Raw genomic sequence first — 26,113 nt, 5'->3', positions numbered from 1 at the left:
CTCATTCATTTAAATTAAATGGCATTGAAGGATATACACTTACATTCACATTTTGCTTCTGTGACATCTAGACATTGTGATATGTAGTATTTTCACAATGATTCAATTATATATTTCCAATATAATCTCTTTTTGACCCTTAAGTTATTTAAAACTACATTTCCTAGGAACTCAATTTCCTAAGTTATCTTTTTGCTATTGGTTTCTAAAAACTGTTGCTACCATTTGGATGTTAAGTGTCCATGTGATAAAGGCCTGGACGCTAGGGAGGCACTACTGAAGAAGTGGGGAACCCTTTAAGAGGCCTGGCCTAGCTAGTGTCAGGTCCTCAGGTCACTGGAGATGCCCTTGAAAGGGACTGTGGGACCCCAGTCTCTTTCTCTTGCTCTTTGCTTTCTGGCTATGAGGTGGGTGGTACTGCCCTGCCTCATAACTTCTTTCAGAATTACAGCTTCACTGTAGTCCTAAAAACTTCAGGGTTGCTCAACCAATCATGGGCTAAAACCTTTCAAACCTTTTCTTCTTATACGTTGATTACCTCCGGTATTTCTTATAGTGATGGAAAGATAACACAAGTACATTGTGATCACATACCATATTTCCTATGATATCTCTTTGAAATGTTTAGATTACCTTTATGGCCTATACGTGTGTTGAGGGGCACAGACAAGTCAAGATGGCACCTGGCCCTTTGCCAGGAGGAGTGGTTTGAGAACACCAGCGAGCCATTAAGATGATGGAGATTCCTTAATGACTGACTGCTGTGTCTAGATTATGTTAATTAAGTTAAGCTGTGTATAATTATTAAGATAATGAGGATTCCTTAATGACTGATTGCTATAACTGGATGATGCTAAATTGAGTCAAGCTGTGTATTCAGTTATGTATAAATACCTCTGCTGTCCTACAATAAGGCCGCTCCCGCTGTATCAACCTTCACAAGTTGCTCGTCACCCCCAGTTATTTTGCCCAGCCAGACTGCTGCATACATAGTCAATTTTATTCCTGATCAATTTCTACATTCTCTAATTATTGAGTTTCAGTGCTGAATTCTACATGGGTCTGTGAAATAAACCTGTTAACGATTCTTAATCTTCTAAAGCTTTAGCGATATGTTTGCCTTCTTTTTAAAATTTCCATCTTTTATCTGTGGAAGCAGTTCCCCTAAAATATTCAGATGAATATGAACCACATTCTTTTGTAATATGATTAAGGGAAATCCATGAATATTAGTAATAAGAACTACCTTTGGTTTTTAGATTCATGCCAGACTATGATTTTACAACATGTAAGTATCTTATTAAATACTTACAACAAGAGAAGAAAATTGATATTATTAATACTCCCTTTTTAAGGATAAAGAAATTTGGGTTTTGATAAGTAACTTGTGCAAGGTCACATATTGAAAAGAAGTATTTACAGGTCACCCTGACCTCCGTATAGTCTTTTCTTTGCATCTTCTCTTGCTGTAGTCAAGATGCACCTCCATCCTAAGGACACTTTAGCTTCATGAAAGTGTCTAGACCTAATGAAGGAGTCTCAGATTGCAGAAGGCCCTGGAGAGTCTGAATCCCTAAGCTGGTGCCTGAAATTCCTACTCACCCTTTCCCCAGTGCCCATCCTTGCCAGCAGCTTAGGCTCAAAATTTTGCTTTCAACTCACAATTCAGATTGAGCTCAGGGGTTTAGTTGATTGCTGACTCTTTGGACCCTGGAGATTTCCTTTACTGTCTTGAGTCCAGCAATATTTAATAAATATCCTTATCATAATTCATTCAGTAATATTGTTGTTGAAAGGCCATCTGCAGTCTGCCAGAAGTAAGATCCATGACTTCGACTGTCAGGTTTGACAACACTTGAAAGAGCCAGATTTCCTTAAGCATATTTTTTTTGTGCTCTTCACTTTGGAAGTCATTTAGATGAAAATGAAAAAGTAACAATTAAAAAGAAAAGATAACAGAACACAGATGATCTCTTACCCGCAGATATGCTATCAGCTCTTCACACTGCATCTGTCCCCCTCTAAAAATTGTCATGTTCTTGGAGTGACCCGGGGACCTGTTATGGAGAAACAGTGCTCGCCGAATTGCTCCCTTTTGCTTGAGTTTATCCAAAAGAAGCTCCACCTGGAAGTCTATATAAATCAAAGGATTTATAACCAATGTATTCTTTATGGACTTACCTCGGTCCTAGACATCTAGAATTTTCATGTCAACAGAGATATTTATTTCTGAGAAGTGATCTGCTTCAGATTCATTAAAAATATCTTTTAATGAGGGACACTACAACATATTAACAATGAATAAATTTACTATAATAATTAAATAATTAAGCCAACCATCCCCAAAGCAATATCATATGTAATTCCAAATAACAATGGCAATAAAATATAAAAGGAAAAATTCTTTTAGTTTAAGCTGTAGGAAGTCCAGAGGGTGAAATATATGTGAATTAAGACTTTCACTCTCGGAGGAGGACATAGCTCAGTGGTTGAGTAATTGCTTTAGTGTGCCTAAGGCCTGGGTTCAATCTCCAGCATGGGCCAAAAAACAAAACAAAACAAAACTTCTGCCATTAATCCAAGTGACAAGACTCTGTTGATTTTGATTAAGTACTCATTAATTGGAAACCACGTCATATTAAAACTATGGTAAACAATTTGTACCAATTGAAATTCCTGCTTTGAACGAAGCTACCATATCAAATGGTCAGAAAAACCTGTCCCTCATGAAGTAAGTGACTGTTTGATGGGTTAAGAATCACGTAAACATGACTGTGCAGAATCGGAAGCACAGTTGTTACAATTACCACTTTCTAAAATTCAGTTCTTTAAGTAGTTTCTTAAAAGCAGATGAGAGTATGAATTTTTAACACAACAGCTCTCTTTTCAAGTTTCTTTAAATACTGATTGACTTTCATTTCAAATTTAGGTGAAAACCCAGGGTTATTGTGATTCATGTTTGGTTCTACTCAGTCACACTGCTCACCTTGCAGTCTCTCAAACACACAGACACACTCCTTCCTTGGACTTCTTCTTTTTTTTCAGTTGTTGATAGGCCTTTATTTTATTTATTTATTTTTATGTGGTGCTGAGGATCGGACCCAGTGCCTCTCACATGTTAGGCAAGTGCTCTACCACTGAGCCACAATCCCACCCCTTCCTTGGGCTTCTTGAAATTGCCATTTCTTCTGTGTGAGCCAGTCTTCTGTTCCTGCAGGTCTCTATAGAGAAGTTACCTGCAGTGAGGTCCTGCTGGACTCAATCACATGAACACCTGCCCAATGGCTTCAGTCCTCCTCTTTGCTTTGTTACTCATTAGCACCTGTCACTATCTGATGCACTGGCAAATTCTGGCAATATTGATTAATATCCCTACTCTGCTCTCAGGATCACATCAATTGTTTTAGGAAAGGAAGTACACTCTGCTGGGTAGATTAAATTTAGTGAAGAAAACATTTTCTCCTCACTATTCCTAAATCATCTCTATTTCTAAGATTGTTTGGTATTTCCCAGAAATATAAAACTAGATATCTCAGTCTACTGAGATATCTATCATCTACTCATAACAAGGATACTCATTCCCCTCAGAGTTCATCTTACATCATTAAATGCTTACCTTTCTAAAAGCTATATTTATATATAGTGCATTATATTTGCTATTTTGTGGGCTAGTTTGCACACAATGTCCATTAATAAATATATTATTTCTCAAATGTATTTACTGGCTTAATAGTTGCCAAAGTAATTAGGTTGCCATCTTAAATGTGTTTAAGCATAAACATTCAGTTTAAAAACAATAACAATTTGAGTAACTAAGTATCCTAAACATTTTTAAGTGCTGTATATGTAAGAGTATTAAAATACTTTGATTTTTCATAGGATACTTACTAAGTTTCCTTGGAAGTGCTCCTTTGCCATCTGCCTTTAAACAGAACCTGACATTAAAACTGTAGGAAAAGAAAATATGTACATGTAAATCCTATAATCCAGCTTAGATATATGTAATATCATTCAAATCTCACATTTCTTATACAGTCATCCCTTGGTATCTGTAGGAGATTGGTTCTGTGAACTACCCTTCAACCTCCACAGATACCAAAATCAGTGGATGCTCGTTAATAAAACAGCACAGAATTTACATATAACCTACAGATATCTTCTTTCATACTTTAAGTCATTTCTAGATTACCTTTAAGTCATATCTACTTATAATACCTAGTACAATGAAAATGCCATGTAAATAGTCATTCTACTGTATTGTCAAGGAAGACACAATAATATAGGCAATAATAAGTAAAAACAAAAAGTGTGTACATGTTCAGTACAGATGATAATTTTTTTTTTCTATATGCAGTTGGTTGAAACCAAGAATGCAGAAATGGCAGGTGCAGAGGGCTGATGGTGCATAGTTAAGGCCAGGAAGCCCTACATCTTTCTTCATATCTTAATATTGTTCTTAAAACATGAAACTACCCAGACTAATTTAACTCATTCTTCAGTAATTTAAACATGTTGCCTTTCAGGGTACCTCGATGAGAAAAATAATTTCCTAACCTCCATTCAAATTTACAGAACCTGTTGATAAATCTAAATAAGGGAAATGCCAGTTAGATTTAAAATAATGTCTTCTATAATTAAACAAAAAAAAAAAAGATCCACTGAAGCATCCTTTAATTACCAAGCTTCTCTAGAGGATGTGCTTTACAATATCTTAACAGGTCATGAAATCAGTGTAGTTGGCTGTATCCAGCATCTTAAAAAAGTGAATACAATAAAAAAAAGTTGATGTAAGTAATGGGTTTATAGGATTATGGTGCAAGGTTTAGTTCTAGCTGGGTACCATGGTCAAATTTAGATGAAAGCTAGTACTTCAATTAGTGCAGTTGAAGCCTTCTAATTATTAGCATAATTACAAGCATATTATTAGCATCTTCACAGAAACATAAAAAATGAGTGAAGGAAAGAAAGGCAGTAAAACTAAAAGCCAAAATCTTGAAAATAATTTGATTAACAATCAATAAAAATTAAGAGCAATTATTATAGAATGATTAATGTAATCCCATGAATAAACTAAAGTTTTCAAGATTTTAATGACATAATAATTCAAAACAAAATCAGGAAAATAACTATCATTAGCTCTTTTTAAATAAAATTTTCCTGGCTACCAATCATTTTCCTCTTCATCTATAATTCTTTGCAATTTTTCTGTGCAAGTAAAGAATGTGAACAGTGTTCCTCTAAGTGATGTTAAAGTACACAGGGCCAAAAACTTACAATAGTTAGTTTTGTATTTATTTTCACATATGAGAAAGATATTGTCTTTTCCATTGTGGGCTTTTTTTTTTTTTTTTTTTTTTTTTTTACTTGTAGATGGACCCAATACCTTTATTTCATTTTTTTTTTCTTTTAATGTGGTGCTAGGATTGAACTCAGTGCTTCACGTGTATGCTAGGCAAGCGCTCTACCACTAAACCACAACCCAGCCCTCTCCATTGTATTTTTAAAATACTTTGAGATAAAATATGAGTCGGTTTAAAGGAAACTTAAGAAAATTATAATATAGGTAGAAAGAAAATATAGCAAAAATCCTGAGTATCAAACACATGATAAACTTGGAAAATAATGGGGCAGAGAAGTCAGACACTATACTTATGAAAAAATATTATATTTTTCTTTGGAAACCAGAAAAGAAACAAGTAAAAGATCAAAATATAAGGGCAAAGTAATTTTACCATACAGCCATACAGATTTGAAATCTGAAAAAGAACATTATCTTTTAAAGATTTCATTTAAAGGGTTAGGTTTATGGCTCAGTGATAGAGTCCTTGCCTAGACTATGGGAGGAACTGGGTTCAATTCTTAGCACCACATATGAATAAATAAATAAAATAAAGGTCCATCAACAACTAAAAGAAAAAAATTTTTTTTTTAATTAAAAAAAAGATTTCATTTAAAAGGGCCTGTTTAGAATGAAATTTTTATAAAATGAGTTCTGAGATCTTGTCAGCTTTTTCTTCTTTTTAAATATATTCATTGACCATATATAATTCTTTAAAAACTAATTTTATAGTAATTTATTGAGTATTTCTGGAGCATTCTAGAAATTTTCCTTGGAACACTATTTCTATAAACATGGCTTAAACATGGAGTGTATCCACAGAAACTGCTTTAGTAATATTTTAGCCCTGCCATCTTAATTTTTAATTGTTCTTACAATAATCAAACCATTAATCATAATTATTATTAAACATATATCCTTACCAGGAAACTTTGAGAGCTGTCCCAGGCAATGGGCAGGTTTTATTGTCTTGATTTAAAATGCTAGGATATACTTCAAGGCCAGCATTTACGGTGATAACAGGTCTGGCCCTGTTTTTAAAAAAGGAAGAAAAAAGTTCAAACTTAGAAGCAGAAACTTGGATTGATCCCAGCATTTTAAGTTCACATTCACCATGATACAGTAACATCTAAAGCATTCTTTCTAAGAGCAAAAAACATTGAAACAAACTTTAAGTGTGAGATGACCAACTGCCTCAGTTTGCCCCAAACTTTTCCAATTTCAGCACTGAAAGTCCTGCATCTTGGGAAATTGCTCAGTTCCAAGAAAAGCAGGACAATTGGCCAACAAATCTGAACTCAGTCCATTAAAGCAGAATGCTTAAGTAAGTTACAAGGTCCCTACTTAATGCAATGTAATATGAGTGTCATAAATCCATCTGTATTGACATAAGATAATCTCTAAGGTACATCCAAGACGTAACTGTAGTAAAAGGAAAAAAAATCCCACAATAAAGAAAGAATGCCTACAGACACACATACATGTATGTACATGATTTCTTTTAATACATGAGTATTTTTTGTAGGGCATACCTAATAAACTAGTAATTGACATGAGAAAATATATTTTTATTCTATGACCTTTTTGCATTGTTTGAATATGCACCACATGCATGTATTACTTCATTAGCAGCAATTTTAAAGCTAAAACAATAAAATAGAGGTTAAGCACTCCTAATTGAAAAAAATCCAAAATCTGAAACTTTTTGAGTACCAACATAATGCTCAAAAAGTTGTGGATTTTGAACCATTTCATATTTCTTATTATAAGGGATGTTTAACTGGTAAAGTCTATGTAACTATTTCAAAATCAGAAAAATTCTAAAATCTGAAACATTTCTGATCCCAAGAATTTCAGATAAGGTATCTGCAACCTGTAAATATAGTTTTCCAAATTTCAAATATCCAAGTTTACATCTTGTACAAAAATACAGTAGACTCAAGTCAATGAGATTAACTCAAAATGACAAATCCCTGAAATCTGTAAGTACACACATTCCCCCAAAGCTGTAATTAGGTTGAGCCATCACAAACTCTACCACCTAGCATCGATGTTAGGTTTCCTACCATGCTTAATCTCCATCTGTAGAAATATTAAGCTACTTGAGATACCAGTTGATATTCTATGAGAATTGATGAAATAGAGAAAACTGGTAATATACATGAAGCTGGGAAATAGAGAAATATGAATTTTTACACATTTTTCTAACAAAAATATTCATGTGGGGATCCATTACATAATCACGGTGTTCACAGCATACTGGGCCACAAACACCAGTCTGGTTTCCTACCACTTACAGGAAAATACAGCCTATACATTTGATGTGGGGAAGGGGCTCACAATGGAACCCAGGATCTGGTACCTGCTAGGTTAAGTGCTCTACCACTAACTACATACCAGCCCCTATCCATACAGTTTTTAAAGAGAAATGAAAAGCATAGGGGACTGTCTCTGAACAAAATTTAAGGACAATGAGCAAAAACTCTGAACATTTTTCTAAATAAAAAAGTCTATACTGTTCTTTTCTTTGAGACTTCCTTGTATAAATACTCTTTACCCATAGCAAATCCTGAATAGAAAGAACAAACAAGTTTTATCCTTACTCTAAGAAAATTAAAACTGAAATTCAAACACTGGGACTTAACTAAAAGAATTTTTTAAAATTCAAAATATTCCCATAGTACAGAACATGAAACATACCTGTATAACACAGCTCGATCTACACCAAAAGCTCCTACAATTAAGTCTTAAGCAAAAACAAAAGAATATGTTAGTAATGATAATTGTTTTTAAAGCTTATGTGTCATTCTAGAAATGCTTAATGTACATAAGATTTAAATGTTTTCTCAAAACTAAAAGGTTCTAAGATAAGATATATGAGGATAAAACACTGGAAAACTATAATAAGTGTTCATCATTACAAATGCTCATCATAAACCAGACTTTCATTCAGGTAGATAAAAACTTTTTGTTGGCTATTTCATAAAAAGAGCACCAAAAAGGAAGTGTATAGCCAGCAAACATATACACTCCCCAAAAGCAAAAGCTTTACAGATGCCTGTGTATTTATACTTTTATTATAAAATTTTTCACCAGTTCTCTTGTTTTAGAAACAAAACCAAGAAAGCACATATATATATGTTGAATATGATAGCAGGCAGCACTCAAATCAGCAAGAATAAAATAAATTAGTTTTTATACATAAAAGCATAACTGGTCAATGATTTAAAAAAAAAACTGAAACCACAGATGCATTTTACAATATATCCAAGTTCAATCTAAGGAAACCTTTTCTAAGCAGAGAAGCATACAAGAGCAAATAAAGACAAACAGATTGAATTATATGAAAATTCAAAACATCTTTATGCCAAAGACACAAACATGACAAATTGGGAAATGTATAAAAGAGCTAAGGACTTAAAAATTGTCAATATTTAAAGCACTGCACAAGTTTAAAAATGAAGGAATGAAAGAAAGAGAAATTGCGTCTCAATAGAAAAGGAGAGAAAAAAAAAACATAAAAAGGAAATTCCAAAAGTAAGTATACAAATAAACAACAATGTTTATCTTCATTAATAGTTAAAAACTGTTAATTGAAACAAAATAATATTATCTGTGGCTCAGGAGGCTGAAACAGGAGGATGATGAATTCAAAGCCAGCCTCAGCAATGGTGAAGCATTAAGCAACCCAGTGAGACCCTAACTCTGAAAAAATACAAAATAGAGCTGGGGATGTGCTCAGTGGTCGAGTGGCCCTGAGTCCAATCCCAATCCCAAAATAATAATAATAATAATAATAATAACAACAACAACAATATAATACATCTACTAGGTACTCCAAATTATTTTAAAAGAGGTGCAGTATGGAAAAATGATTATTTTTTTACTGTTAGTGAGTGTTTTTGAAAAAGTTGACAAAAGCCATTTTGTAGAGGAAATGGGATTATTTTTTAAGGCTGTTCATAAAGTGTACATCTTTGACATACCAATTCTAGAATTTTGCCCTAAGGAAATATTCAGTGGTATGCAACAGAATTACATGTAAAGATATAAATGCCCTCAAATAAGGTAAAGTTAGATATGATATAGCTATTTATTAGAGAGACACATAAAATTTATGTTTTAGAAGAAAAATAGGGGAATTGTTTCTGATACTTTAAGAAGACAAAATATATAATAAACAGTTTACAAAACATGATTCTGCTTTGTTAAGAAATATGTATGAATGCAAGCCAGGCGTGGTGGTGCATGCCTCTAATCCCAGCAGCATTAATCCCAGGAGAATCAAGGGGTTTAAAGCCAGCCTCAGCAAAATCAGGCCCTAAGCAGGTCAGTGAGATCCTGTCTCTAAATAAAAATGCAAAAAGGGCTGGGGATGTGGCTCAGTGATTAAGTACCCCTGGGTTCAATCCCTCATACCAAGAAAAAGTAATAATATGAATGCATAGGAAAAATATGCTTTGCTGTAGTTTCTAAAAGTTCTTTTTTTTTCTCTCTTTTTTTAAATTTTTTATTTTTTTTTATTGGTTGTTCACAACATTACAAAGCTCTTGACATATCATAATACATTAGATTGAAGTGGGTTATGAACTCCCAATTTTACCCCAAATGCAGATTGCAGAATCACATCGGTTATACATCCACAATTTTACATAATGCCCAATTAGTAATTGTTGTATTCTGCTACCTTTCCTATCCCCTACTATCCCCCCTCCCCTCCCCTCCCTTCTTCTCTCTCTACCCCATCTACTGTAATTCATTACTCTCCTTGTTTATTTTCCCATTCCCCTCACAACCTCTTATATGTAATTTTGTATAGCAATGAGGGTCTCCCTTCATTTCCATGCAATTTCCCTTTTCTCTTCCTTTCCCTCCCATCTCATGACTCTGTTAAATATTAGTCTTTTCTTCCTGCTCTTCCTCCTTGCTCTGTTCATAGTTGCTCTCATTATATCAAAGAAGACATTTGGTATTTGTTTTTTAGGGATTGACTAGCTTCACTAAGCATAATCTGCTCTAGTGCCATCCATTTCCCTGCAAATTCTATGATTTTGTCATTTTTTATTGCTGCATAGTACTCCATTGTGTATAGATGCCACATTTTTTTTATCCATTCATCTATTGAAGGGCATCTGGGTTGGTTCCACAGTCTAGCTATTGTGAATTGTGCTGCTATGAACATCGATATGGCACCATCCCTATAGCATGCTCTTTTAAGGTCTTCAGGGAATAGTCCGAGAAGGGCAATAGCAGGGTCAAATGGTGGTTCCATTCTAAAAGTTCCATAATAAATATTTTATTATAACATATAACTGGAAATAATGCCAATTTATAGATAAGAGTAAACTTTATGTCTTATTTCTAGAAACCTTTCAACATACCTGTATATTGAGCTTCTATTAACTATTTCAACAACAAAGGTGATCTACATTCTCTTATTTTTTTAGAATAAAAAGAAGACCTACTTTGATCCTGGATTCAATGTAATACTCCAAGTATATAAGAGCATGAAAAAGGTTTTGCTTGTTCTAATGGACTAACCCAGTGAGCAAGTTTGGGCAAATGACTTCCTCAATCTCTTCTCACATATAGAAAAATGGCCTCATAGTAACCTAACTTAGCTTGTGTCCCCTCACAGGCCTTATTAAATAAATTATTTACCTTTTAAAAAAATCACATTAATTAGACAAGTCCACGAAAATGCTACATCACTAAGCACAAAAACAATGGCTAACATTTAGAAACTTGGAATGAGCACTTGGTTTTTGTTTATGGCTTCTACAACATTTTTTCTGACATTTTATTATAGATCTCAAGACAATGAAACAGACTCAGAGTTAAGTGTTTCATATTGTATGCCACCAGGAAACAGCTGCCTTTCTTCCTGTCCCCTGTACTGAGAACAGTGTCTTCTGTACAGGGGAGGCCTGATCAATGCTTGAAATATTCAACTGAAATAATTTGTAATATAAATCAAGAGAATGGCAATGAGTACCCTTGGCTATTTGGACTGAAAAAGTGCAGGAGCCACACGCATTTACAGAAAAGCACCTGGATATCCATTCTTGTCTATGTCTGTGGCTCCCTTCATGGAATAGCCAAAGCTTGGTGGCATGCTCTGTGCAGCCCACTGCCCTTCGAGGATCTGAGATGGCACTGTGTTCAAGCCCGTTGATCTTCCATTGAAAATATAAACAATTCCTTTTTTATCTTCACCCCCATAGGGAGCAGCAATTGCAATATCTGTGGGAGGAAAGGAGAGCGAGGATGAGAGAAGAAAAGAGAAGGGTAACAGTGATTCAGGAGAAAGGGGACAGGGAAGATGGGCAAGACAGAGAGAAGGAAGTCTTAGTGTTTACAATTATTTACATAGTGATCTTAATATTTATAGAAAGCTACTGGGGAATGAGACTGATCCAATTATGTTACGTGCATATACAAATGTGCCATAATAAATCCCACTATTAAGTATAATTATAATGCACAATTTAAAAAACTGAAAAAAAAATTTTAAGAACCTTTTGATCATATTAAATATTGATTCAAAATTCAACAGAGTACTTTCTATTCAACGGTAACGATTCTAATTCAAGGAGATTCAAGCAAAACTATGTAGAAATGACATTAATTCAGAGCCGGATATTTTTGGATCTGACCCTGGGCAAACCACTTAACCTTTCTAGACTTAAAATGCTTTATTTTTAAAATTAGGAGGTAGAGAAGGAGATGGGTATTTGTCAAAGATTCATCTAAAGTTCATTAGTTCTCAAATTTCTAGCTTATTTAGATATGCATAGCTTTTGTTTTTCCTAAGCAGAAGTAAATCCAGCTCAGAAATTTGAAGGTTATAACTTCATCCTGATCTTGCTCAATTTATAATGAAATGACATAAACAAATAGAATTGAAAATTCTTAAAAAAAAAAACTCCAAAATATCAAATGGTCACTATAATCTTCATAAATTCGAAGATATATTATAAACCATCTACTTCTCTGTCTCTGCTGCTACCACCTTAGAGAAGCCCTTGCCAGGCTCTGCCTGCACCCCTAGAGTAGCCACTCAGGTGGCCTCAAACTTCTAGTCCTTCCCCATGGCTCATTCTCTTCAAAGCCAGCCAGTGTTAACCTTACTGTCTCAGATCCCCCTTCTTGATAGCCTTCAATTATTTCTCAAAGCATTTAGAATAAGACCTCAGTCGTGCCTGGTATGTCTTCTGCTCACTTTGAAAATCTCCCTCTCCTATCCTCTCTACCCTCCTCCTTTCTGTCTCACCCACTCTTCCCAGCAATCTTGGCCTTTTTTCTGTTTCCTAAACACACCAAGTTAATCTCTGGGCATACCTTTGCTGTTTTCTCGTCCAAACAGCTTTTGCTCCACAGCTTTTCAAGCCTTGCTGCTTCTGCTTGCCATAGATCATAGATGAAATGCTATCCTGTCAGTGAGGCCTTTCCTAGAAGCTCTAAGAGGCTGAGTACTTGTCCCTCAGGACCCCTACTGTATTGTACTATCTTGGAACTCTTGGAACTCCCTATCACAGTACTTTGTCTTAAAAAAAAAAAAAAAACAAAGCCCAGTCACACTACCTGCATTTCCTCATTTTTTTGTTTACTTACTCTATGAATCTCCATAAAACAAGCTTCATGAGATCAAGGACAAACATCTGTCTTGCATCTAATAGTCCTTCTGTACCTGCCACACCAAATAGCCTCCAGTTCCTTAATGTATCCAAACTGTTTTATTCCTCCTCAATGACAACCCCTCAGACACCAAAGATACTTTGATCTTTCACCCATTGTATAAGACCATTATGCCCACTGTGATAATCACATTCCAGTGTTTATTTTTTTCACTACATAAAGACATGGGTGGGTTCATGCATTTTAAAGAGGGAAAATGTATATGTGAAAAAATGGGCTCATTTTCAGCACCTACCATAACATTTGTTCTTAATGGGAACTAAGAATGTACCATTCTTTAAAATTCAGTATTTAAATTATTTAAGAACCCCTCTGTTATTCTTTTTGAAGTTTTAAAAGGTAAATATAATTGCTAAATTAATATGGGCATTAAAAAGTATTTATTAAAATATAATTTCCCAACAAAAGATGGCTCTAAAGTTAAGATATTATTATTACAAATTATCTTTAATTTTCTAATCCCTTCAATATTTTATACATGCTTATTATCTTTTCCCTTGGCTGTCATTTTTGAAAAGCACTATGTTTTCATGCAATCAATTTTCTCCTTTGATCATTTTAGTTGCTCTCTTCTGGTTGTTTTTTTTTTTCTCCCCCTGCTTTTCTGAAAAGATGTTGACAAAAACTGCACAAAATTACCCTGGAGCTATGTAAAATCGTGGAATATAACTTTATTGTTTTGCCTTTCATAACCTCTTGATAGTACCCAGTGTTTTCCTGATGGGGATAGGTAGAAAGAGTGGGATACAGAAATACAGAAGCAATGACACTTAATGTTATCAGCCATGAACAAAAATAGATCCAGGTTATATTATAATTAATGATATATTTACACAAATCCAGCTCCGACAATTTTCCACTAAATTCCTTATCTTTCAAGAACTACTACTTGGGACAATAAGACCTAAGGTAAAACCTTGGAAGACTATCAACACCCTCTATGGTATCTCTCTCTGGAAGTAAAATCTCTTTATAAAATCTTTCTAAAACTTCAATATTTTTAGCTGTTGTTTATATTTGTTGTGTTGGCAGATCATATCCTATTATTAAAATCTAATAAGAAGGATGAAATAATGACTGGATCACAATATCAAGGAAACTTCCATAAATTGGTTAGAATACCCTTGACAGAAAACAAGTCCAGGCTTTCCCAGAAAGCTTGGGAGACAGAGGCCCAGTGATGTAGCAAACAACTCATCAATTTTATGCAAAGCAGAACCTCAAATATGGGTCTATACTTTCTAGGTAGTAGTTGTTATCAGTAAGTAACGGTTTGGCGTGTTTTACTGTATTCTTTTCATGTTTTATTATGAGTCGTTTAACTCAGCTTTATTTGGTTTATGTGAAGTTATCTTGGTGTCTAAAATCTTCCAGATTATTTTAGGAAGCAAAGTGTGCCTCTGACCTATTGTTCACTAATATTGAATATTTCTAGGGTTAATCAAGATGACACTTGAGTGGTATATAACATACAACTACCCATGAGGCAGGACTGGAGCCCAGAGTCAAACAACACTTTTCTTTCCACTAGAGAGTAAGTCATCTGTACTTCTGGAGTGTTTTTCTTAATCAATTTCCTTTACATTTTGGGGAAGCATATCCCTGAACACTGTTGGTTATACAAACACACCAACAATTCATCTCTCTATCCTGTGATCCCTAGAAAGATTCTTAATAGTATTTTTTTAATCTTGGTAACTTGTGGCATATATTTCATGTTTCTGAAAAGAGTTCTATGGTAAAAGCCAACTTTGCTTTTTAAAGATACATATAGCTATTGAAATGATACTATTATAAAAACAATGGACCTTTTACATGTCCCCATGAAGAGACAAAGAGCCTGGCTCAGAAAGTCTTAGACACAATAAAGTTATGACTTTAAAAATATCAGTGGCAACTCATACCTATGAGATTAGAGTTAGAATCAGCACTGCCTTGACGCTGTGCTGGGAGCATTATTTTTGGTTTTCCTTTTTCACTTGTAATTAAATGGACAGTAGAGGGCACTGCCGTTTAGCAGGAGGCAGAGAGAAAAATCAGCAGCTGGCACTAGGCTCCACAGGAATAAAGCTTTCTTCCAGAAATTAACCATCTGACACTCTAACTTGAAGCTTCATGAATAATACCTCAGGAGAGCTGATTTTTTGAAAACTTCGCTCTGATCTTTAACGAAAAAAAAAGACAACCTGACTTTAAATATCCTATCTTTCTAGGAAGGTTCACTCATGAAAACTTCTCCAGATGGGTGCTAGGACTTTTCCCAGATGGACACAGAGAATCAGGAACCCACAGTTGCTGGATTTCAATCTTACCATTGAAGCCGTCCTGGTCCAGATCTCCCAAAGGAGCTATGGCACTGCCAAACCGTGCAAAGACCTCAAACCCATTCAGTTTTGTAGTCTGGAATTCTCCGGAAGCTTTCTGCAGAGACACGGAGACCTGCCCCACCTCTTGGAGTTTGCCATCAGAGCCTCGATCCATGAAAAGTGGTGCTCCAATAAACACATCTGCATAACTGAAAGCACAAAATCTTCTCACCAGAGCAAGACTGGATTCCATCTCTTAGTAAGCATTTTCTTTCTCATTAAAACACTGCTTCCCTCTTTGCACCTCTCTGTGCTGAAGTACAAAATTATCACAGCAGTTATTTCAAAGTCAAACCTTGCTTCAGCTCTTTTAAAAATCTACAAGTAGTTCCTGAGCTTATTATTATTTTTTTTTGCATTATAAACACAATTGAAAAAAATTGTGGCCAGCATAGAGGTTGCCTAATATTCATGATTAAGGTTGCTTCGAATTAATTCCACAAATAGAAAGAAAATTAGCAGGAAGGGGATCAAGAAACAAAAGAAAAAATGTTTAGTTTTAGTAGAGCATTCATAAACACGAGAGGAAACAGTTTCTAGAAACATTTTTTTAAACTTACTCATCCCCATTAATGTCAGTGGCAGCGACAGAAAATCCGAAATATGCAGCCATCTGAAGACAAGGACAAAAATGAAATGTTTATACTTCATTTAACTGGCTTAGACAATATTTATTATTAATATTTACACATATTATACGTCCCACATTGAAACTCTTACTCTTTTCTCTGCACTAAGGGCTTCAATCTGAGTCTCTTTTGTTTATTACACAACAAAGACAATCAGTTAATGAGTCTTGTTTATTTTGCTAGATTTATGGGAAAAACATTCCACACACATGATTCCAGTATCTTCAACATGTGCCCAAGTATAGTCAATTTTCCTTCCCAGTTCTATTATCTCACTTCCTCTACATTCCCCCAAAACACAACAGTCAGACACACTCACAGAAAGACAGATGGTCACAGACAGACATTTAAATTAAATACACACACACACGGATGCCTATACAGTAAGGATAATTGACAATAGCTATTAATGATAGATAATAACTGGCTTTCCAATATGAAACCACTACTATAGAAAAATTACTGTCTGGAAAATATACAAAGGAGCTCATTTTTGTCTCATATTTCACTTGATTACTTGTCAGATGGTTTTGCTTTTCAAGTATACATGGTTAAATGGGTGTGGGCTTACTATGGGCGTATAGGCATAGGTAAAAGAAATGTCTTTCCCACCACAGGGGACTAGTGCCCATTGCAGTCAGAACAGCCTGGCTAGAAATAAATGTGAAAAGTAAGTTCTAAAGACAGGCCCACATGCAAAACAAAATGAGGACAAAGGACAGGGTAAAGATGACTAAGGTGAAGAAAGAATCCATACACTGAAAAAGGAAAGTTAGGAATGCTTCAAAATTTTAATTTGGAAGTCTGGAATTTTCCTGAAGCTCTCTGTAGAGACATGGAGACCTGCCCTACCTCTTGGAGTCTGCCATCAGTGGCTTGATCAGAGCATCTTATAAGGGAAATTCTCAGATTATCTATTTTCAGTTGATATAGGGTAATCAAGAAAAGTGAAAGGTGTATTCTGTATTTGATGACAAGATCAGAGCTTGTGTGGTTAAGTACACAGAGTTTGAGGTACCCTGTTGATGTGTAACTGGAAAATAACAGAATAATAGTTGCAGGCTTTTGTGTTTGTCCTGAAAGTATAAAGGACGGCATTTACTCAGGGGAGTTTGATCCTGAGCACTGTGGTTGAAATATTTTCATTGGATTCTCACAACTATGCCACATGCCCACCTATAAATTAAAAAAAAAAAAAAAAAACTAAACAGTTATGAAAGAATGTTTTGTGCAATGTAATAGCAAACAAATCATGGACAACCCAGGTCTGTACTCATCCAAAGCCCATGTTTTCTAGCCCTTCCCCCACATAATAGCTGGAAGGAATGAAGGAAGCTTCATGAAGATATGTCAGCATCCAGAGACACAAGTGTACATCAGACAGGACACACTGTTTGAGCCAAAGAAGTCACAACAACAGAAGGAGACAATCACCCCTGAAATAACCCTAAACACCAATCAACTACAGGCCACTCGTGTTGCACAGCCACCTTGGTAGCCACACAGATGGAAGAGGTTTCTGGAGACTAGGGTTCTAGTTCCTCAGCCTATTAATCCTCTCCCAAAACCTAGCCCTCAGCTGAGCATGTAGGCTGGAATCCTAGAGCTGCAAACCACAATGAGGTATTTTTTTTTTTCTCTACTTACTGTTTGTTTTTTATCATTGCCAACTTATTATTTAATTCTGAGATATACAATATTATAAAATGCCTCTACTTGTAAAGAATGCCTAGTACTTAAAAGAACTACACTTTAATTGAAGAATATTTTATTTCATGTAGTACAAACCAGGTTTGCTTATAATATCTATAATACGTAAAACTGTGCCATGCTGTTTTGCCTCTAATAAAATTAAGATATAGATCATTCCTTACAGGGAACTGAATATCATCAGTAGAGAAAAGTTTTTCTGAACTTCCACAAAGGAAGTTTTTGTAGTTTTATGTGTGTGTAATTTTATTTTTTATTTCCTTAAAAAAAAAAAAAAAAAAGCAAACAAACAAACAAAAAAGCCATAATAATCAATTACAAAAGTTTTGCTTAAATTACTTGGCTAAAGCAAAGGTTAAATATATAAAGCCTATCTTATATCTAAAAATTAAATATTATAGAATCATTACTCCATTTTGATATCACAAAGCAAAGTTTTAAGATATTAGGGAATGTTGAGTGAAAAAAGCAAGACATAAAAATCTAAATAAACCACTTTTTGTTTACACACACACACACACACACGAGAAATATACTATAATGACAGTTTGATGGATTATCTGTTTGACTGGATGATAGATATCTCTTATATTTCATCTTCCACAATTTCTCTAATAAATATGTACTTTTGTAAGGATGATGTTTTTAAAAGCATACCTGCTCACCAGTAAAATTGTGCAAGGAGGACATGTTTTTCCCATCATAAATATAAACCTGTGTAGAAAAAAACATAAGCACATGAAGTATAGTAAAATAAAAGGTAACACACAGATTTTTAAAAACAATTTTCATCTCTCCTACCATGCCCAGAGTTCTTGCTGCTCTTGGAACTCCCGAAACAAAGTCTGAAAAGTACAACAAAAAATAAATAAACGAACATGTCTTCAATTTTAAGACCAACATTGGAAACTGAAGAAGCAGCTATCAGAGAGCTTAAAGTTTTGTTTTATAACTTTAGTAGAAAATGAGAGATTTTTAAAGAAATTGATATTTCAGGGGCTGAGGCTATAGCTCAGTGATAAAGTACTTGTTTTGTATGTGTGAGGCACTGGGTTCAATCCTCAGCACCACATAAAAATAAATAAAGATACTGTGTGTTCATCTACAACTAAATAAACATTTTTAAAAATTGATATTCTATAATAAAGAAATAGCATTTTAACTATTAAAATCAAAATCTGAAAAATGCAGAAATCATCTCAAGTCCTCAAATATATGCACAGGAACCCTCAAATCATTGTAATATTCCTAAGCAAGAATTAAGATAATGTAACCCATGAACTAAGAAAAGTTATGCTTAAAGTAATGAAAAATAATATAAATCAAACTGAAATGGGGTAGAGGTGGCTGTGGTACAGAAGTATGACCAAAGTTGGGCAAAGTCTATCTAAGACTGCGGCATTGGGCTTTGAAGAAACACAGAGGAAGGAGATAACATCTTACAGATCTTGTCCAGAGCCTAAATAAAGAAGGAATGCTCCAAGAGGTCAAATTTGCTGAAAGCAAAGAGGAAGGAGCTGAAGAAATCACTGACTGTGGGTGGGAAAGACACCAAGGCCCATAGCAGGCCTTGAACAACCAACAGAGAGAGAGTAACAGAGACCCAGAGTGGGACTTTCCTCAGTGTACTAACTCTTACTAGTGTCTTCCATTTAAATTCCATAAAAATAGTTTCAAATTGCTGAAGAATCTCAATGTCACATGTTTCAAACGCTTGATTTAAATTCTTTAAAGGATTAAACATAGTTCACATGCTTCATACCATCTATGCCATCACCGTTGAAATCTCCGACAGCCACTGAGTAACCTAAATGGGAACCAAAGGTGAGACACCATGAGAGCAGCAGTTAACAGCGTACTTGTTAAGTAAAATTGCCTTCAAAATATGATCAAGTAACTCCTTTAACTAGGTAGGGTTTTATCTTTTGACAAATAAATTTTAAATAATTCAGCTGGGCTCAGTGGCACACACCTGTATTCCCAGCAGCTCAGGAGGCTGAGGCAGGGTAATGGAGAGTTCAAAGCCTGCCTCAGCAAAAGCAAGGTGCTAAGCAACTCAGTGAGACCCTGTATTTAAATAAAATACCAAAAAGGGCTAAGGATGTGGCTCAGTGATCAAGTACCACTGAGTTCAATCCCTGGTACCCGCCCCCCCCCCCCGCCAAAATAAATAAATAAATAATTCAGTTAAATACTCAAGTACACTATCTGTATTAGAAAAATAGGACTGTTTTATCCACTTTACAAGAGTCTATTAAAATCAGGGTAAATTTGCAGTTCATCAAAAAGAGGAAACAAATAACAGATTCTCTCAATCAGTAAGTACTAGTTCTGTTGAGTATGATTTATTTTCATAAATAAGAGAGAAATTTAAAGAGAGAGAACAAACGTTAATAAATCCCCAAGACCCAGGGGCTGGGGATGTGGCTCAAGCGGTAGCTCGCTCCCCTCGCATGCATGTGGCCCGGGTTCGATCCTCAGCACCACATACCAACAAAGATGGTGTGTCCGCCGAGAACTAAAAAAATATTAAAAATTCTCTCTATCTCTCTCTCTCCTCTCTCTTTAAAAAAAAAAAAATCCCCAAGACCCAAACTGTAGTTTAATAGTAGCTAAAAGTGTAGTAGTCAGACCACCTGGGTCTGAATCTCAAAACAGCAAATTATGTGTGACTTGGGGCAAGTGCTTTTGTCTCTCTGTTCCTCAGTGTTCTCACCTACAAAATGAGAATGACAGTAAACTTTCATAGACTTATGAGGACTAAATGAGCGAATACACACAAAACATTAGGAATGCCCGGACCATAGTAAGCACATCTGAAAAGTTAGCCACTGTTATCACCACATAAACAATCACATTTTCCAATGTCCATCACTGAGATGTAACACAACCTAAGTATTCAATAACAATTTGAAATTGTACATTAATTATGCTTTAAAAAATCTTAATCTATTTCACATAAAAGATTTTTATTTATTTTAATAATAGAACAAATATAGCCCTTTTACCTACCCAAATAACTGTCATCAAAAATTGCTTGTGCAGTCCGAGTGGCTAACTGATTATTATACTTGATGCTATAAACGTTGGGGTCATACTTAGATACAATTTCTGCCACTTGATCCGAGATAAGCTGACCTGTCCAAAAAAAAAAAAAAGAAAAAAGAAAAAAAATATATATATACACATACATACATGCACATAAACATATATATGTATGTAATAAATGATCTTCTAATAGGAACTCTATGATATAGGCAATGAATACTACATACATTAAATAAAACAGTAGTAGATATATGTACATCTAATAATTAGTCTTAATCCTCCTTTATAATGCTATATTTGAAGTCAGAGATTCTTTAACTTAAAACTTTTACTGTTCAAGCCAATACGTAAAATTATTCTCCATTCATAAAAAATTAAGAACACAGATTTGGTCTTAATTTACCAAAAATTCAAAATAATGAAATCAAGAACTATTTCCCAACCAAATCTGTAAAAACAAACAACTACTGCAAAGATTAAATACTGTTACCTTTATAATCAGAATAATCACTTTATTGATTTAACTAGTTATCTGAATGCCCTTATGAAGCAATCTGGATGGGTGAGCTCACTTTGCCTCATAACCTTAAATTATTAGATAGACATGGAATCCAGATGACTATACAAAAATCAGACAACCTCCACCCCAAGAAAGGTTGGCTGATTTATTAAATACCACCTGCCTAAAAATTTTGATTTCTGCCGTTTTAGAAAGAAACACATAAGAGCTGAAGTTTTTGATGTGGATCTAATTTGTTCTGTCATATGGGGCAGCACTTTCTACGAGCTACTAGTTTATCCTCTGTGCCTAAACAATATTGAAAACATAGAAAAAAATTCAATAAATGTTTCTTGAATCAAAGAACAGAAGAAAATGATAATCTGTTTAGAACAAAACATTACCATTTTTTTATACAGAGGCAATTCCAAGATCTATTAAACAATTCATTCTAAAGTACCTATTTATCCAGGGTGAAATCTGTTGATTTTAATCTTATTAAAATAAAAGATTCTCTGCCAATTCACTCAGTTTTTAGTCCCATATTCTAGACCACTTATAATAAAACTCTAATAAATATAGTATCTATTTGTCCTAATATATAATTAAACGGAAACACAAAAATATAGGATGTAATAATTCAAGGTATTAAAAGAAGAAGTCATTTAAAAACATTCACAACTGTAACACCTAAAAAGAACTGCAGTCCTGAGAATCACAAAATCTAGCTTCCCTCACAGTTTTAGTTCTCAGGCATGACCATCAGCTGCTTCCTTCCCCTCTACTGAATGACACACCTAGTACAGAAGAAGAGGAAATCCATGTTTGTTTGGTTGTTTTTTCTTACTGGTGGGACAAAAGGCATGGCCTCCTGCATGCTGAGCAAGTGCTCTACCACAGAGCTACAAAACCCCAGGCCACAAGTCCATAGTTTTATAACTAACAGGAAAGTATTAACATCCTATTACTTTTTCATATGTATTTTAGAATACCGAGTTTTGTTTTTAAACAGTAAAACTCAATTATAATATTCCTAGATCTCTTCCCAATAGACAGATAATTCATGGAAATTCAAATTTTGCTGTTCAGGGTAGTATGTCTCACATATACTTTTCTTCATCTCCTCCTTTGATTTCCCTTTCAACTTTTCATTTATTCCTATTATCATTCCTTCTTATTTCCCTTCCATCCCATTTTCCTTCAGCAAATCTCTCTTTGGCTTCTCTGTTACTTTAATGCAAGCGAATGAGGTTCCTACAAAGAACCAAGTAAGGAAAGCATAATGCAGAACATAAAAGTAAAATTCAGAAATTAAAAAGTACTTTCAAATCCATTTATGCATAGGTTTTCCAATTCTTCCAAACACTGACAGTGTTTATATATCAGAAGAATAATAAACAAGAGTTATGATCTTGTAAATAGCATTTGGGGCAGAAATTATCATGTCAATATATTGACTAAATAAATAATTGTGATCTCTAATGATAAATAAAACATAAACAAAGCAAATAAACAGATTCAGTTAACTATTTTCAAACTGTCAGCAGTAATGATCTGTTATTCATTTGTTCAAATGGAAATTTAATTAGGCCTCCCCAAATGATTGAAAAATATAGTTTTCTCTTTGTCAATGCCAATTTAATTATACTTTTAAAAAGATAATAATAAGATCTTCTGTTTTAAAAAGTCCCCAACACTTAAGAGATTAATCTTGATGTCAGTGATTAATGAGAAAATAAACATTTAATTATTCTAATGAGCAATTTCAAAATACAATTAAAACTCTGAGCTGTCAGAATGCCACAATTTGCCTAACCAGATTGGTCCTACTCCTACTAGTGGTTGTGTCATGGCTTCCAGAATACAGACATAAAGAAATACACACCACATAAAATCAAAATAAGTTATTTTAAATCTTATATACTTTACTTTATATTTTACTTTAAAAATATTATTTTCTACTAAGAATATATACATATTTATAATATTTCTTGCTATTTTCTTTTTTAAAAAGTTACATAACTGAATATTTATAAACATATTACATTTTACATTTCTTTTTTAAAACAGTTTGAAACTTTTCATAGTTGCATGATAAACTAGGTGAATCAGAAACACACAGGCAGTATAGCATAATTCAAAACATATTAACCTACCTTGCCAATAAAAACTACCAGGACCACCAAGAAGTACTCTGTCAGCCTAGATTGAATCAAACAACAAAAGTATATATATTTAAAACAAAGAGCATTAGAAACAGAAATCAATGTAATAAGCATAAAAAATACTTATGTGTATTTATACCTATTACATATAAAAGCCAATAATATTAAAATGTTCATATTCATCTAATTTGGTTTTAGTGATTTTTGTAACTTTTATTTTAAAAATTAAATATGAAAACATCATTAAATATCATTTAATGATATTTAATGCATGAAAATATGAAAACATTTTTTCTGTAGAACTCGGCTATTTTCTATGTTTTGAATAATGTACTAGCTCAAAGAATTATTGGGTTATAATAAAAAAAATCACTTCTTATTACTATATATGAGATTTGTGACTTCATAAGGAAGTTTTTTTTTAATATCAATGAAGAATTTTCTGCTAAAAGAATATTATTTTTAGTGTCTCACATCAGGTGTGAAGTTAGAAGGTAAATTTCTACAAATTATACTTGACTAGCACTTCTTATATCTATAGCAAACTGTAAAGCTTTAATTGGAAGTATTCTAAATTTGAGCACAGTATTTTATTCACTCCAAATGCACACATATTCCTTTCAGGCTCTCAACAACTTCATGCCCCAACTATATAAAAACGGTTCCAAATTGTTCAACTTAAAATATATGCTTTCTTCACAAATGGGTTTAAGAAAGCAAACAGTTAATTTAGCAATAACTTGTGCAGCATGAGAATACTTCTAGGGGAATGGTTGTATAGGCATAGGTATAGAAAACATAAATTTTTTAAAAAAATAACTACTGGAGAAAATATATCATGCAAGTTTAAGCCTAATGTTTATTAATATACTTTATTTCTGTTTGCCTTCCTTAAAGTTTGAATTATAACTAAAGTAATATGAAACTAAGTGAATTCAAAAATCAAGTACATAGTAAAGAGAGTTAGCAATAATTATTAGCATCTAGTTCAGAAAAAAATTTAATGAAATAAAACAAATGTAAAATATAAGAAAATGCTTTATTAGTACTCCATCATCCCACAATTTTAATTTCAGTTTGTTTCATAAATTTATGGACTTTTCTTTGTTTACATTTTCCAAGAAAGCTATAAAGTAAGCTTTCCAAGGAAGCTCTACTCTTAATTAATCGATATATTTTTACAACTCTCTAAAAGGAATTACTATTTCAATTTGATCAACAAATTGTTTACAAAACTCACAAATAAAGAATAAAATAAAAAATTATAAAGAAAAGTACTTGAGAAAAACTGAAAATATAAAAGAAAATTTTATTTTAGAAAAGAACATAAAAGCTAGCAATTCTGAAGGGTATATTAGAGCCTTGGATATGAGATGTGCTACAATTAAGAAATCACATCAGCTTCCCTGGGTACCTATAGGCACATAAATGGCAAACATTGTGCTTCTTGGCTTTTTTATAATTGTGTAATAAAGTTTTCAATTGATAGTTTTGTGAAAAAAAAATTTCAGTTGAAAACAGAAACTTTATTCTATAGGTTCATGTAAGTGGAATATTTAATATTAAGTCACAATAGTTACCTATCATTTACTGAGGAGATTCTTTACTTCCCTCCATTCTCATTGTCATGTCTATTTGATGCCTATTTCAAATAAGCAATGTTTACTAGGGAGGGAATAATATAAGGCAAGAATGTCAAAACAAATGGGTTGTTTTATTAGCTATTTCCATTAAGCAGGTAATAACTATAAAGACGCTGAAGTAATGACAAGTTTACTTTTAAGCACAGTTTATTGATAAGGTAGATCCGAATCTCATTCAGTTTTAAATAAGAACTTACTTTAGTAAAATCAATGCTGAATCCTCCTTGACAAAATCCCTGTCCATCAGCATCAATATTTTCTAAAATAAAAAGATTGGAAATATACACAAACCCAAAAACAAACAATATAAACAAAACATGAGAAAGTCTGATATCACCATAACTGCAAGACAATGTGCTAGTTTCTGTGACTGGTCAATCACGCAGGCACTGAGCCATCATCCTATTCTGAAAAGGTTAGTATGCACGTTTATCAGCACCATTTCCTCAGATTTGGAAACAAAGAGACACTGAATATCTGGACCAGTTTCTGGGTAACAGAAAGATCAACTACAAGTGTGAATTTCAAACTTCTTTGTTTTAACCACAATCCACAGCAAGATTATAGTTTATATGACAACACACTATACACTGTGTATAAAATAATGTTAAAAATGTAATATAAATAAAATTTCACAAAATAGGGGCTGGGATTGTGGCTCAGTGGCAGAGTGCTTGCCCAATCGTGCATGTGAGGCACTGGGTTTGACCCTCAGCACCACGTCTACAACTAAAAAATTATTTTTAAAAATTTCACAAAATAATATTACTATTGTTACATATAATATATTCCAATATTTTCTACTTTGTATTTTATTTTACTTTTCAAAAAATTACTAGTTATGTCCCACTATATGTAAAACACAAATGAGTTTTCACCTGCAACTTAAAACTTGCCATCTGAAATTACTCTTTGTTCCTGTCACTCTACTCTTGCTAGGTCTTTGAGAAGTTATGAATAACTTAGCAAAGGCTGGGCTCAATGGCGCATGCCTATAATCCCAGAAGCTCAGGAGGC

At 33.8% G+C, this 26,113-nt stretch overlaps 1 protein-coding gene across 3 annotated transcripts in view; it reads right to left on the bottom strand.

The window, feature by feature from the left end:
- Itgav (integrin subunit alpha V) overlaps nt 1–26,113 on the bottom strand; it is an 88,837-nt gene that overhangs the window by 25,117 nt on the left and 37,607 nt on the right. For 2 of the 3 annotated variants that reach the window (XM_021725779.3, XM_005324396.5), the window contains exons 5-17: nt 25,294–25,355; nt 23,445–23,490; nt 20,754–20,879; nt 19,504–19,548; nt 18,543–18,586; nt 18,399–18,455; nt 15,963–16,015; nt 15,349–15,551; nt 11,390–11,581; nt 8,039–8,084; nt 6,262–6,369; nt 3,889–3,947; nt 1,979–2,133 (exon numbers count right to left, since the gene is read on the bottom strand). In XM_021725779.3, coding sequence (XP_021581454.1) covers nt 1,979–2,133; nt 3,889–3,947; nt 6,262–6,369; nt 8,039–8,084; nt 11,390–11,581; nt 15,349–15,551; nt 15,963–16,015; nt 18,399–18,455; nt 18,543–18,586; nt 19,504–19,548; nt 20,754–20,879; nt 23,445–23,490; nt 25,294–25,355 — 1,196 coding nt within the window. The remainder of the gene's footprint in view (nt 1–1,978; nt 2,134–3,888; nt 3,948–6,261; nt 6,370–8,038; nt 8,085–11,389; nt 11,582–15,348; nt 15,552–15,962; nt 16,016–18,398; nt 18,456–18,542; nt 18,587–19,503; nt 19,549–20,753; nt 20,880–23,444; nt 23,491–25,293; nt 25,356–26,113) is intronic. The other variant, XM_040294564.1, reaches the window with a different exon arrangement.

This window comes from Ictidomys tridecemlineatus, chromosome 7 (assembly GCF_052094955.1).
Source record: "Ictidomys tridecemlineatus isolate mIctTri1 chromosome 7, mIctTri1.hap1, whole genome shotgun sequence".
In the NCBI taxonomy this organism is placed as follows: domain Eukaryota; kingdom Metazoa; phylum Chordata; class Mammalia; order Rodentia; family Sciuridae; genus Ictidomys; species Ictidomys tridecemlineatus.
Note: the sequence above shows the minus strand (reverse complement) of the source record. Positions and strands in the feature narration are given on the sequence as shown.